Raw genomic sequence first — 15193 nt, forward strand, 5'->3', positions numbered from 1 at the left:
GAATAAATATTATTATATTCTCAGAGTAGACATTGGTGGTATATTGTGGTATCTGGCCGTAATGTCTTCTTGTCCGGGGTCTGACTACTGTGATGGAACTAACTAGAGGTAGACAGCGTCTTGTCGGTTCATCTATCCTCTGCACCATATGACTGGTTGAGTGAACCAGAGAAAATGCTGGTGTCTCTGGCGCCACAGTGTACTCATCTGCTACCTATGATGCCATGGGGCCTTCCAGTCTTCGGTGCTGTATGATTTTGCCGCCATACTGCACCCCACCCATCCTACATGCAGAGGGTCACCCTCTTGTAAAGTGCTGATCATTACAAGGCCAACATAAGAGGAAATAGAGTAGAGTAAATTTAGGTTCTGTAATAGATGCCAAGGTCAGACAAAGGGAACAGTTCCTTCTTCACAATGAAATGACAATCTATGAAGCTTTATATGTATAAATGTCCAACCTCAGCTGCTATTTTTTGTTTCTGCCCCTTTAAATGACCTCATAGTGTAAGTTACCTTTTATACCTCTAGCCTTTCTTTTCTATTCTTAATATATACGTTTGACCTAGAACCTGCTATTCTCCTATTTCAGGCTTTATCGTCATACGAGGACTTCACTTTATTCCACCGCCGCCCCAGCGCTTTATCCATTTGCTGCAAGGAAACCTCAGCTATCATTCAAGGTTCTTCAGAATCCAGGTATTATCTACAGGCCGGGTGTGTGCTTCACCAGCTCACCTAGATATCTGGCCTAATCGTCCACACATACACACACACACACACACACACACACACACACACACACACACACACACACACACATACACATATACATATACATATACATACATACACACACACACACACACACACACACACACACATTATATAATGGTCATAGAAGCCCATAGATATCACCAGGCTCAGCCGATCATCCAGTGTGTATGGGGGTCTCCCAACTCTTCCCTGACAGGTGAGGTCAGTGGGAAAAGGGATCCAGTTTGAGTTTCGATGCTTTTGTTTGGTGCAGAGATGGACCTTTCTCATAGAGATCTCTGGAGCTTGGATGACATGATGGATTCTGCCTGATGTCTGTTCCCGCATCAGGTGCTGTGATTCCAGACTCGGGGACCGTCTTATACTAGTCAGTAGTGGTAGTGCTGCTTGGAAATTTAAAGGGAGCCTGTCACTCTATATTCTTGCTGCCCAAACTATGAGCAATATATATATATACATAGGGAGAGGCCTGTCAGTCCTGTGGAGTGAGGTGGAGAGAACCCTGCCAGGGACAGCGCCGGACTAGTCATAGCCCTCCATATACTCCATTGAGCAGCATGGTGGCTCAGTGGTTAGCACGGCAGTCTTGCAGCACTTGGGTCCTGGGTTCAAATTCCACCAAGAACACCATCTGCAAGGACATTGTTTTCCCCGTGTTTGGGTATCCTCCACATTCCAAAGACATACTGATGGGGAATTTAGATTTTGAGCCCCAATGGGGACAGTGTTGATCACATCCGTAAAGTATTGTGGAATTAAAAGGAATTTGTCACCAGGTTTTTGCTCCCCCATCTGAGAGCAGCATAATGTAGAGACAGAGACCCTGATTCCAGCAATGTGTCACTTACTGAGCTGTTTGCTGTCATTTTGATTAAAATCAATGTTTTCTCTTTTGCAGATCAGTTATACAGAGCTCATGAATATGCTGGACTACCTGGCAGCATGCCAAGTAGTCCTCTAATGATAAATCACTGTTTAATCATCACTAGATTATCAAAGCTACACAAGCTCAGTAAGTGACACATCGCTGGAATCAGGGTCTCTGCCCCTACATTACGCTGCTCTCAGATTAGGTGGCAAAACCCTGGTGACAGATTCCCTTTTTAATGGTGGTATGTAAGTGAGTAGAATACTCCCAGTCAGGTCCTTAGACTATATTATATAGTATGGAAATATACCTGTATTTAGATCAAGGAAAAAGATGGCACTACCAAATCAGCCCGGCTCAGCCAAAGCGCATACTGGGAAAATTTCCAATGAAGAAGGGAAAGAAGTATACAAAAGCTTTCGGATCGCGGTATAAAAGCCTATATTTGAGATAACCGTAATGGGCAAAAAATGACACAAAAAAATATTTAAATAGCCTATCTGCTCTAGGTACAAACATGAGGTGCCCTGTAATAACACTATAACCGGTCCTCATCTGCCTAACCCGGATATCCAGAAAAGGAACCAAATATTTAGACAGATGAGGATTGGTTGCAGTGTTATTACAGGCGCGCCTTGTGTTTGTACCTATAGCACAGGGGTGGGGAACCTCCGGCCCGCGGGCCGTATACGGCCCGTGACGACTTTTTATGCGGCCCCCGGGCACATTCCCGGGGACCATTGTGCTTTGGTGGCAGCCGCGCTTTTCCCGGCTCCCGGCCCTTTAAATCTCACAGCCTTATGCCCTGTGGGTTGATGCTAGAATGTACGGGCTCTCTCCAGATCCTGACTTCCAGGACCTGACTGCAGCCCATACATTCTAGGCTTATCCCCGGCCTGTGTGCTCTGGTGGGCGGGTAAGCAGCACGCTGCGATAAAGTCACACAGAAGAGCTGCAGCAGGTCTACCAGCCTCCCGGACCTGCTGTGTGTGTGTGTGACTCTCCCTCCCCCTCACTGCGAGTACTCAACCCATCGCTGCCCCCCCCCCCCCCCCCCGCTCAGTGCTGTGTACCCCCTCGTACTGTGTGTACCCCCCAATGCTGTATGTACCCCCCAATGCTGTGTGTACCCCCTCGTGCTGTGTACCCCCTCGTGCTGTATGTACCCCCCCAGTGCTGTGTGTACCCCCTAGTGCAGTGTGTACCCCCTAGTGCAGTGTGTACCCCCTAGTGCAGTGTGTACCCCCTAGTGCAGTGTGTACCCCCTAGTGCAGTGTGTACCCCCTAGTGCAGTGTGTACCCCCTAGTGCAGTGAGTACCCCCTAGTACAGTGAGTACCCCTTAATGCTGTGTACCCCTTAATGCTGTGTGTACCCCTTAATGCTGTGTGTACCCCCTAGTGCTGTGTACCCCCTAGTGCTGTGTACCCCCTAGTGCTGTGTACCCCCTAGTGCTGTGTACCCCCTAGTGCTGTGTACCCCCTCATGCTGTGTACCTCCTAGTACAGTGTGTACCCCCCAGTGCTGTATGTACCCCCCAATGCTGTGTGTACCTCCTCGTGCTGTGTACCCCCTAGTGCAGTGTGTACCCCCTAGTGCAGTGTGTACCCCCTAGTGCAGTGTGTACCCCCTAGTGCAGTGAGTACCCCCTAGTACAGTGAGTACCCCTTAATGCTGTGTGTACCCCCTCGTGCTGTGTGTACCCCCTCGTGCTGTGTGTACCCCCTCGTGCTGTGTGTACCCCCTCGTGCTGTGTACCCCTTCATGCTGTGTACCTCCTAGTACAGTGTGTACCCCCCAGGTGCTGTGTGTACCCCCAGGTGCTGTGTGTACCCCCTAATGCTGTGTACACCCCAGTGCTGTGTACCCCCTCAGCGTGGTGTAACCCCTCACTGCTGTCCGTGCCCCCCTAGTGCTGTCTGTACCCCCTGGGTGATGTCTATGCCCCCCCACCAGTGCTGTCCGCACCACCTAATGCTGTCCATGCTGCCACCAGTGCTGTCCATGCCACGGTGAGTGCTGCCTGTGCCCCCTTATGCTGTCCATGCTCCCCAGTGCTGTGTGCCACCCCTCAGTGCTCTTAACTCGCTACTGCTGTCTGTACCCTCCCACTGCTTTCTATGCTCCCCAGTTCGTGCTCTCCTGTTGATGTCTATGTTCCCCCAGACCTGTCTGTCTCCCTAGTGCTGCCACCCAGTGCAGTGCGTGCTGCCACCCAGTGCAGTGCGTGCTGCCACCCAGTGCTGTGCGTGTCCCCAGTCATGTCTGTGCCACCGCCAGGGCTGTCCATGCCCCCTACTGATGTATATGCCCCAGCCCCTCCTGTGATGTATATGCCCCAGCCCCTCCTGTGATGTATATGCCCCAGCCCCTCCTGTGATGTATATGCCTCAGCCCCTCCTGTGATGTATATGCCCCAGCCCCTCCTGTGATGTATATGCCCCAGCCCCTCCTGTGATGTATATGCCCCAGGCCCTCCTGTGATGTATATGCCCCAGGCCCTCCTGTGATGTATATGCCCCAGCCCCTCCTGTGATGTATATGCCCCAGCCCCTCCTGTGATGTGTACTCCCAGTGTCTCCTGTAATTTATGCGCCCTGGCCCCTCCTGTGATGTGTATGCCCCCAGCATCTCCAGACAGAGACAAACCTGGAAAAGCAGCTGTGAGAAACAAGATGATCAATATCACCGAACATCACAATCGCACCAAAGAGAAGCAGCTCCGGCCACCACAGTAGGGGTGAGTTAATTAATCGTTTGACCAAATATAGCAGGGTTATTTTTCAGGTTGATAATGTTGTGCGGCCCCCAAAGGTTAGTAGGAAATTCCAAATGGCCCCCGGCAGTAAAAAGGTTCCCCACCCCTGCTATAGCAGATAGGCTTTTTAAATGAGTTTTAATTTTTGTGTAATTTTTTTTTTTTGCCCATTTATTATTTCAAATCTAGGCTTTTACATGGCGATCCCAAAGCTTTTGCTTACTTAGATTCTATAAAGAGAAATATCTGCCCACAATCGTGCCGCCAGGCTCTGATTTGCACTCGCGGTGGTTTAGGCAGGATGAATCGGGAGACGAGTTCCCTGTTATATAGAGGTTTGTAGGTGTACAATGTTGATGTTGTATCACGTCACATTGATTGGAGTTGGACTTTTGTACCCCTTATTCTTCAGCTGACTTTAAGATTTGATGTCAGAATGACTGTCTAATCTTTTTTGCAAATTTTCCCAACTGATGTTAAGATGCGCATTTGATCGGGAGTATCTGGTGGGATGTTTTGGCTTATTACAAGCAGTTTTTCAAGTATTGTGCACCAATGTAAAATCCACATATACCCTGTTTCCCCGAAAATAAGACCTACTCCAAAAATAGGCCCTATTACAATTTTTTTAGGGCTTTTTGGAGTATGCTTAACATTTAAGCCCTACTGCAAGAATAAGCCTAAAGGCCGCTTTACACGCTATGACATCGCTAAAGCGATCTCGTTGGGGTCACGGAATTCGGGACGAACATCCGGCCGCATTAGCGATGTCGTTGCGTGTGACACCTATGAGCTATTTTGAATCGTCGCAAAAATGTTCAAAATCGCTCATCAACTGCTATAGAACACAGAGGGACCTGACAGCAATACAGATTTGTATGTGAGAGCCCATTCGCTTGCTAACTCTAATTGGGGTCTAGTAAGTGCAATTCTTTTAGGCGGTGTTTGCTTTATTTTGGGGGTAAACTTAGCAGTACATAGAGAATAATAAATTTCTTCATCGTTCCTTATGGGAGACTCAGACCATGGGTGTATAGCTACTGCCTCCGGAGGACACACAAAGTACTACACTCAAAACGTGTAGCTCCTCCCTCCGGGCTATATACACCCCCTGGATGACAATCTAACCAGTTCAATGCTTTGTGTTTCAGGAGGTCACACACACACATGCATTCTCTGAATCTCAGCCCGCACAGTTGTAGCGGTGGCCGATGGCACCTCTCTTAAGGATCCCACTGACTGCCAGGTTGACCTTCTGGCCAAGTCTGTATATGAGGCGGCAGGAGCCTCCTTCTCCCCGTCTTTTGCGGCAGTGTGGGCTCTTAAGGCAGTCTCTGCCTCTCTGGCGGAGATACATTCTCTCACCAGGGACTCTATGCCTGAGATGGAGGCCTTAACTTCTCAAGCTTCGGCTTTTGCTTCCTACGCCATGTCTGCCATTCTGGAGGCGTCTCACCGCACGGCGGTGGCCTCCGCTAACTCTCTTGCGATCCGCAGGATCTTGTGGCTTCGAGAGTGGAAAGCAGACGCTTCTTCTAAGAAGTATCTTGCGGGTCTCCCTTTTGCTGGGTCCCGGCTGTTTGGTGAACAACTGGATGAAATAATTAAGGAAGCTACTGGCGGGAAGAGTACTTCCTTGCCACAAGCTAAAGCCAAGAGACCTGTCCAGGGCAGGATCCAATCGAGGTTTCGTTCCTTTCGTGCCTCTAACTGGTCATCCTCTAAGCCCTCAGCCTCGTCCACTACTGCAGCCAAGGATCGTAAGCCCATCTGGCGCGCGAAGCCGCGTCCTCAGAAGTCCGGAGGAGCCGCTGCCACTAAGGCAGCCCCCTCTTGACTATCTGGCTGCGCCAGCAACGTCCTTGGTCGGTGGCAGGCTCTCCCACTTTGGCGACGTGTGGTTTCAACACGTCTCCGATCAGTGGGTGCGGGATATCATCTCCCACGGCTACAGGATAGAATTTTCTTCCAGCCCGCCAAACAGATTTTTTCTGTCCACCCCTCCCTGCTCCAAAGCCGCCGCCTTCTCCAGGCCGTGGCATCCCTGCAGGCCAACGGTGTTATTGTTCCGGTTCCCGCTCGGGAACGGTTCAGAGGTTTCTACTCAAACCTCTTTCTAGTCCCCAAGAAGGACGGTTCCTTCCGGCCCATCCTGGATCTCAAGCTTCTGAACAAGCATGTTCAGGTGCGGCGTTTTCGCATGGAATCTCTGAGATCGGTCATTGCATCAATGACCCAAGGAGATTTTCTAGCATCCATCGACATCAGAGATGCCTATCTGCACGTGCCTATCGCGGTTTCACACCAGCGTTGGCTCCGCTTTGCAATCGGAGAGGAACATTTCCAATTCGTGGCTCTCCCCTTCGGGTTAGCCACGGCCCCTCGTGTTTTCACCAAGGTTATGGCAGCAGTGGTTGCGGTCCTGCATCTTCAGGGGTTGGCAGTAATCCCCTACCTGGACGACCTTCTAGTCAAGGCCTCATCCAGGACAGACTGCCAGCGGAGTGTCTCGCTCACTCTCGCCACGCTTGTTCAGTTCGGGTGGCTTGTCAACCTGCCTAAGTCCACTCTGACCCCGACCCAGGGACTTCTGTACCTAGGGATGCAATTCGAGACTCTGCCGGCACTTGTGAAGTTGCCCTTAGTCAAACAGCAGTCCCTTCAGCTAGCGGTGCGCTCTCTGCTGAGGCACCGCCGTCATTCCATCAGGCACCTCATGCAGGTGCTGGGTCAGATGGTGGCGTCCATGGAAGCGGTTCCCTTTGCACAGTTCCATCTGCGTCCCCTGCAGCTGGACATTCTCCGCTGTTGGGACAAGCGGACCTCTTCCTTGCACAAGCTAGTGGCTCTGTCGCCACAGACCAGGAGCTCTCTTCAGTGGTGGCTTCGGCCCCTCTCTCTGTCACAGGGACGCTCCTTCCTGACTCCGTCCTGGGTGATCCTCACCACGGATGCCAGCCTCTCCGGTTGGGGAGCAGTTTTTTCTCCATCACCGAGCACAGGGCACTTGGACTCCGTCCGAATCAGCCCTCTCGATCAATGTGCTGGAAATCAGAGCTGTTTTTCTAGCTCTCCTAGCCTTGCACCACCTGTTGGCGGGCAGGCACATTCGAGTCCAGTCGGACAACGCGACGGCGGTTGCCTACATCAATCACCAGGGCGGAACTCGCAGCCGCCTGGCGATGTTGGAGGTTCCTCGAATCCTCCAGTGGACGGAGGACTCCAAGTCCACCATATCAGCAGTCCACATGCCAGGCGTAGAAAACTGGGAGGCCGATTATCTCAGCCGACAAACCGTGGACAGCGGCGAGTGGGCCCTGCACCCGGCAGTGTTCAGGTCAATCTGCCGCAAGTGGGGTACTCCGGAAGTGGATCTAATGGCATCCCGGCACAACAACAAGGTCCCGGTTTACGTGGCTCGCTCCCACGATCCTCAGACCTTCGCAGCGGACGCGCTGGTCCAGGATTGGTCCCAGTTCCGTCTGGCCTAAATGTTTCCCCCTCTAGCTCTCTTGCCCAGGGTTCTGCGCAAGATCAGAATGGAGGGCCGTCGGGTCATAATCATAGCTCCGGACTGGCCCAGGCGAGCTTGGTACCCAGACCTGCTCCGCCTGTCCGTGGAGGTGCCGTGGCATCTCCCGGACCGCCCAGACCTTCTCTCTCAAGGTCCGTTTTTCCGCCAGAATTCTGCGGCTCTCAGATTGACGGCGTGGCTCTTGAGTCCTGGATCCTGACGGCTTCAGGCATTCCCTCTGGGGTCATCTCCACTATGACTCAGGCTCGAAAGTCTTCTTCGGCCAAGATTTATCACAGGACTTGGAGGATCTTCCTGTCCTGGTGTCGCTCTTCCGACCATGCTCCTTGGCCGTTCTCCTTGCCGACCATCCTGTCTTTTCTACAGTCTGATCTACAGCTAGGTCTGTCCCTCAATTTCCTCAAGGGACAGGTGTCGGCTCTGTCGGTATTATTCCAGCGGCGTATCGCCCGACTGGCTCAGGTGCGCACCTTCATGCAGGGCGCAGCTCACATCATTCCTCCTTACCGGCGGCCTTTGGATCCCTGGGACCTTAATTTGGTCCTCACGGCCTTATAGAAACCCCCCTTTGAGCCTCTTAGGGAGGTTCCCTTGTTTAGACTTTCACAGAAAGTTGTTTTTCTAGTAGCCATAACTTCTCTCAGGAGAGTTTCTGATTTGGCTGCGCTCTCTTCGGAATTCCCCTTTCTTGGTGTTTCACCAAGACAAGGTGGTTCTTCGTCCGACTCCGGACTTTCTCCCTAAGGTGGTGTCTTCTTTCCACCTTAACCAGGACATTTCATTGCCCTCTTTTTGTCCGGCCCCTGTGCATCGCTTTGAGAAGGCGTTGCACTCCTTGGATTTGGTGCGGGCGCTCCGAATCTATGTGTCACGCACCGCCGTTTTTAGGCGGTGCACCTCACTTTTTTGTGCTAACCGTGGGTCAGCGCAAGGGTCTCTCTGCTTCTAAACCGACCCTAGCTCGTTGGATTAGGTCGGCTATTGCCGATGCCTACCAGTGTTCTCAGGTGCCCCCTCCGCCAGGGATTAAGGCGCACTCGACCAGAGCTGTCGGTGCCTCCTGGGCTTTCAGGCACCAGGCTACGGCTCAGCAGGTTTGTCAGGCTGCCACTTGGTCCAGTCTGCACACTTTTTCGAAGCACTACCAAGTGCATGCTCATGCTTCGGCAGATGCGAGTTTGGGCAGACGCATCCTTCAGGCGGCTGTCGCCCATTTGTGAAGTTAGGTTTTGCCTACTTCTCAGTTTGGTTTATTTCCCACCCATGGACTGCTTTGGAACGTCCCATGGTCTGGGTCTCCCATAAGGAACGATGAAGAAAAAGAGAATTTTGTTTACTTACCGTAAATTCTTTTTCTTATAGTTCCGACATGGGAGACCCAGCACCCTCCCTGTTGCCTGTTGGCAGTTTTTGTTCCGTGTGTTTTCACCGGCTGTTGTTGTAGACAGAGTTCCGGTTTTTCCGAGTTTTACTCTATCTCTACTTATGGGTGGATGTCCTCCTTCAGCTTTTGCACTGAACTGGTTAGATTGTCATCCAGGGGGTGTATATAGCCCGGAGGGAGGAGCTACACGTTTTGAGTGTAGTACTTTGTGTGTCCTCCGGAGGCAGTAGCTATACACCCATGGTCTGGGTCTCCCATGTCGGAACTATAAGAAAAAGAATTTACGGTAAGTAAACAAAATTCTCTTTATAACAGTTAATTTAAACCTTTGTAAATATGGTATGTTCCCACCAGTATAGGACTGGACCATGAGAGTAACGGATCAGATTAGAAAATGTGCATCTGACCAATAATAGGAGTAACACAAAATGTTGATGTTCCAAAATGTGATGACCTGACTAGATTTGAATAAATGTTAGTTGTTTTTTTTTTTTTTTAATTCAACAACAAATGTGGATTGTTATTCATGAGAAAATATAAGACCTCTTCTGAAAATAAGCCCTAGAGTGTCTTTCAGAGCATAAAATAATATAAGACCTGGTCTTATTTCTTTGTCGCTCCATTGGGAGACCCAGACAATTGGGTGTATAGGTACTGCCTCCGGAGGCCACACAAAGTATTACACTTTAAAAAGTGTAACCCCTCCCCTCTGCCTATACACCCTCCCGTGCATCACGGGCCCATCAGTTTTTTGCTTTGTGTTGAAGGAGGCACACATGCACACAATGTTCCACATTTTAGTCAGCAGCAGCTGCTGACTATTTCGGATGGAAGAAAAGAGGGCCCCTAAGGGCCCCCGGCATGCTCCCTTCTCACCCCACTGAGTCGGCGGTGTTGTTAAGGTTGAGGTACCCATTGCGGGTACAGAGGCTGGAGCCCACATGCCGTTTTCCTTCCCCATCCCTTAGGGGCTCTGGGTGAAGTGGGATCCTAACCGGTCATCCAGGCACTGGGACCGGGCTCCCTCCGCAGCCCCTGGTGGTATCTGCCGGACAGGAGTCTAAGTATCGTCAGGGACAAGGCCCTGCAACTACAGGTACTCTGTGTCCCCTTTGGGACGGTGCATGGAGCACCTGGGCCTCAGACACTGCAGCGCCTGCAGTATTGTTTTTTTGTCCGGGACTACCGCGCCGACCGTGCCTGCTGGCCGGCCGCGGTTTCTACTTTAGTCCCCGGCTTTTGCGGCCTAGTACATTAAACGCCCGCCCACGGGCCTGCCAGTCAGGGGCTAGGGCGGGACGGTCGGTCTGACGCCGACAGTGAGGGCTGGAGCACACATTGCTGTTCTCCTCCCCCCTCACTAATCCCTATGGGGCACCAGTTCCCGCACTTTTGTGAGTTACGCCCACGGCTCCCTCCTCCCCTGTGAACGCCGACAGCCATGTTCTAACACATCCTGCCGGTGGAGGATTTCTGGCTGCAGCTCTGGGAGACCCGAGGCAGGGAATCTGGTGGCCACACACCGCTGGAGCGGTTGGTAAGCCACACCGGTTACCGGTGCTGGTACCCCTAGGGTGCTGAACTGTATATAGATACATTATATTTGTATACTTTTTCCGGTTCAGCTATACTGTTCACTTGTGGCTATATACCCTCAGTGATCACGCTCCTGGGAGACAACAGCATGTCGTTCACAAGGAGCAAGGGGGCCAAGGCACAGGGTTATTTTGCTACCTGTACCTCTTGTGCGGCTATGTTACCTGCAGGTTCCACCTACCCTCACTGTGAGCAATGCTCGGCCCCTGTGTCACTCGCTCAGCCGGAGCCTGAGGCACTAGGGGGTCCCTCGGCCCAGGTAGAACCGCCGGCCCCCCCTGTCCAGATGGCAGGGACAGAGTTTGCTGTTTTAGCCGACAAACTCTCTGAGTCGCTTTCTCATTCCATGACTCAGTCTATGGATAAATGGTCTGCTAAGTTTCTAGAGGTTTTGCAGTCCAGACCGGCCCTTACACAGGCCCCGGGCACTGCGGGATCTCCCCCAGGCACCTCTCTGTCTGCGACTAAGCGTGTCCCCGGTGTGGCCTCTAGTTATTACGTGCAGGACTCCGGCACGGACCGCAGTCCCAGACCAGCTAAGCGGGCTCGCTTAGAATCTTCTCCGGCTTCATCACGCAGTTCGGGGTCTCAGCTTGAGGATTCTCTAGAGGAGGAGGCGGAGGTCGCAGCTCAGGACTCTGACCCTGATGTTGCTCTCAATCTGGATACACCTGAAGGGGACGCCATAGTAAATGACCTTATAGCGTCCATCAACCAGGTGCTAGATCTGTCTCCCCCAGCTCCGCCTACAGAGGATTCGGCTTCTCAACAGGACAAACACCAGTTTAGGTTTCCTAAACGTACCCGGAGTGCTTTCTTCGATCACTCTAACTTTAGAGATGCTGTCCAGAAGCACAGGGCTTTCCCGGACAAGCGATTTACTAAACGCCTTAATGACACACGTTACCCCTTCCCCGCTGACGTGGTTAAGGGTTGGGCTCAGTGTCCCAAGGTGGATCCCCCAGTCTCTAGACTGGCGGCTAGATCCGTAGTAGCAGTGGCTGACGATGCATCGCTCAAGGATGCCACGGACAGGCAGATAGCGCTCCTACTGAAATCCATCTATGAAGCCATAGGCGCGTCTTTTGCCCCAGCCTTTGCAGCTGTGTGGGCACTCCAGGCTATCTCAGCTTGTCTGTCTGAGATTAATGCGGTCACCCGTACCGCTGCGCCACAAGTAACATCTTTGACTTCTCAGGCGTCAGTATTTGCATCCTACGCCATGAATGCTGTCCTGGACTCGGCTAGCCGTACAGGGGTAGCATCCGCCAATTCTGTGGCAGTCCGCAGAGCCATGTGGCTACGCGAATGGAAGGCAGACTCTGCTTCCAAAAAGTTCTTGACCGGTTTGCCCTTTTCTGGCGACCGACTGTTTGGCGAGCGATTGGATGAAATTATTAAGCAATCCAAGGGAAAGGACTCGTCCTTACCCCAACCCAAACCAAACAGACCTCAGCAACGGAAAGTTCAAGCGAGGTTTCGGTCCTTTCGGCCCTCAGCCAGATCCCAACCCTCCTCGTCCAACAGGCCACAGAAGAGCCAGAGGAACTCTTCTGCATGGCGGTCTAAGTCACGTCCTCCAAAGACCACCGGAGGCACCGTCTCCAAGGCGGCCTCCTCATAACTTGCGGCCGCCCCAAACCGCATCCTCGGTCGGTGGCAGGCTCTCCCGCTTTTGCGACGCCTGGTGGCCACATGTCCAAGACCGATGGGTGAGAGACATTCTGTCTCACGGTTACAGGATAGCGTTCAGCTCTCGTCCTCCGACTCGTTTTTTCAGAACATCTCCGCCTCCCGAGCGGACCGTTGCGCTTTTTCAGGCGGTGGACACTCTGAAAACAGAAGGAGTGGTGATCCCCGTTCCCCTTCAGGAACGCGGTCGCGGTTTTTACTCCAATCTGTTCGTGGTGCCAAAGAAGGACGGCTCATTCCATCCCGTTTTGGACCTCAAATTGCTCAACAGACATGTGACAACCAGGCGGTTTCGCATGGAATCCCTCCGATCTGTCATCGCTTCGATGTCCCAAGGAGACTTCCTAGCTTCAATCGACATCAAAGATGCCTATCTCCATGTGCCGATCGCTCAAGAGCATCAACGCTTCCTGCGTTTCGCCATCGGGGACGAACACCTTCAGTTTGTGGCACTGCCTTTCGGCCTGGCGACAGCCCCACGGGTCTTCACCAAGGTCATGGCATCCGTCGTAGCGATCCTACACTCTCAGGGCCACTCGGTGATCCCTTACCTAGACGATCTCCTGGTCAAGGCACCCTCACGGGTGGCTTGTCAACACAGTCTGACCGTTGCTCTGGAGACTCTCCAGAGGTTCGGGTGGATCATCAATTTTCCAAAGTCAAAATCGTCTTTGACCCAGTCACTGACGTACCTCGAGATGGAGTTTCATACTCTCTCAGCCATGGTCAAGCTGCCGCTGGACAAACAGCGGTCGCTGCAGACAGGGGTGCAATCCCTTCTTCGAGCCCAGTCGCACCCCTTGAGGCGCCTCATGCACTTCCTGGGGAAGATGGTGGCAGCAATGGAGGCAGTTCCATTTGCGCAATTTCATCTGCGTCCTCTCCAATGGGACATTCTCCGCAAATGGGACAAGAGGCCGACGTCCTTAGACAGGAACGTCTCTCTGTCTCTGGAAGCCAAGACCTCGCTTCAGTGGTGGCTTCTCCCCACTTCTCTGTCGAAAGGAAAATCCTTTCTGCCCCCATCCTGGGCTGTGGTCACGACGGACGCGAGCCTGTCAGGATGGGGAGCGTTTTTTCTCCACCACAAGGCTCAGGGAACCTGGACTCCGACAGATTCCTCCCTTCAGATCAATGTTCTGGAGATAAGGGCAGTGTATCTAGCCCTAAAAGCGTTCCATCGGTGGCTCGAGGGCAGGCAGATCCGCATACAGTCGGACAACGCCACGGCGGTTGCGTACATCAACCACCAGGGCGGCACTCGCAGTCGTCAAGCCTTCCAAGAAGTCCGGCGGATTCTGCTGTGGGCGGAGGCCACAGCCTCCACCATCTCCGCGGTTCACATTCCGGGCGTAGAAAACTGGGAAGCAGACTTCCTCAGTCGCCAGGGCATGGACGCGGGGGAATGGTCTCTCCACCCGGACGTGTTTCAAGAGATCTGTTGCCGCTGGGGAACGCCGGACGTCGATCTCATGGCGTCTCGGCACAACAACAAGGTCCCGGCATTCATGGCACGGTCTCAGGACCAAAGAGCTCTGGCGGCGGACGCCTTAGTTCAGGATTGGTCGCAGTTTCAACTGCCTTATGTATTCCCTCCTCTGGCAATGCTGCCCAGAGTGTTGCGCAAGATCAGGTCCGACTGCCGCCGCGCCATCCTCGTCGCTCCAGATTGGCCGAGGCGGTCGTGGTACCCGGATCTGTGGCATCTCACGGTGGGGCAACCGTGGGCGCTCCCAAACCGACCAGACTTGCTATCTCAAGGGCCATTTTTCCATCTGAATTCTGCGGCCCTCAACCTGACTGTGTGGCCATTGAGTCCTGGCTCTTAGCGTCCTCAGGGTTGTCTCAAGATGTCATTGCCACTATGAGACAGGCCAGGAAACCAACGTCAGCCAAGATCTATCGCAGAACTTGGAGGATCTTCTTAGCCTGGTGCTCTGAGAGGGGGTTCATCCCCTGGCCGTTTGCCTTACCCAGGTTTCTTTCCTTCCTTCAATCGGGATTGGACAAGGGTTTGTCTCTCGGCTCTCTCAAAGGTCAAGTCTCGGCGCTTTCCGTGTTTTTTCAAAAGCGTCTAGCCAGGCTTCCGCAGGTCCGCACGTTCCTGCAGGGAGTTTGCCACATAGTCCCACCTTACAAGCGTCCGCTGGAACCCTGGGATCTCAACATGGTTCTACGGGCTCTTCAAAAACCACCTTTTGAGCCGCTGCGGGATGTCTCTCTATCGCGTCTTTCGCAGAAGGTGGCATTTCTTGTGGCGGTTACTTCACTCTGTAGAGTGTCAGAGCTTGCAGCGCTGTCTTGCAAAGGCCCTTTCCTGGTATTTCACCAGGATAAGGTGGTTCTGCGTCCGGTCCCGGATTTTCTCCCTAAGGTGGTGTCCACTTTTCATATCAATCAGGATATCTCCTTACCTTCATTTTGCCCTCATCCAATTCACCAATGTGAAAAGGATTTGCATTTGTTAGATCTAGTGAGAGCACTCCGGATCTACGTGTCTCGCACGGCGCCACTGCGCCGCTCTGATGCGCTCTTTGTCCTTGTCGCTGGCCAGCGTAAGGGGTCGCAGGCTTCTAAGTCAACC

General features: G+C 52.7%; 1 protein-coding gene across 1 annotated transcript in view; it reads left to right on the forward strand.

Moving 5' to 3' along the window:
• The window catches only part of NFU1 (NFU1 iron-sulfur cluster scaffold), a 51974-nt gene that overhangs the window by 5314 nt on the left and 31467 nt on the right, over positions 1-15193 (forward strand). Inside the window, exon 2 of the mRNA XM_075342911.1 lies at positions 593-699. Within this exon, the coding sequence (XP_075199026.1) occupies positions 593-699 (107 nt within the window). The remainder of the gene's footprint in view (positions 1-592; positions 700-15193) is intronic.

This window comes from Anomaloglossus baeobatrachus, chromosome 4 (genome assembly GCF_048569485.1).
Source record: "Anomaloglossus baeobatrachus isolate aAnoBae1 chromosome 4, aAnoBae1.hap1, whole genome shotgun sequence".
NCBI lineage: Eukaryota > Metazoa > Chordata > Amphibia > Anura > Aromobatidae > Anomaloglossus > Anomaloglossus baeobatrachus.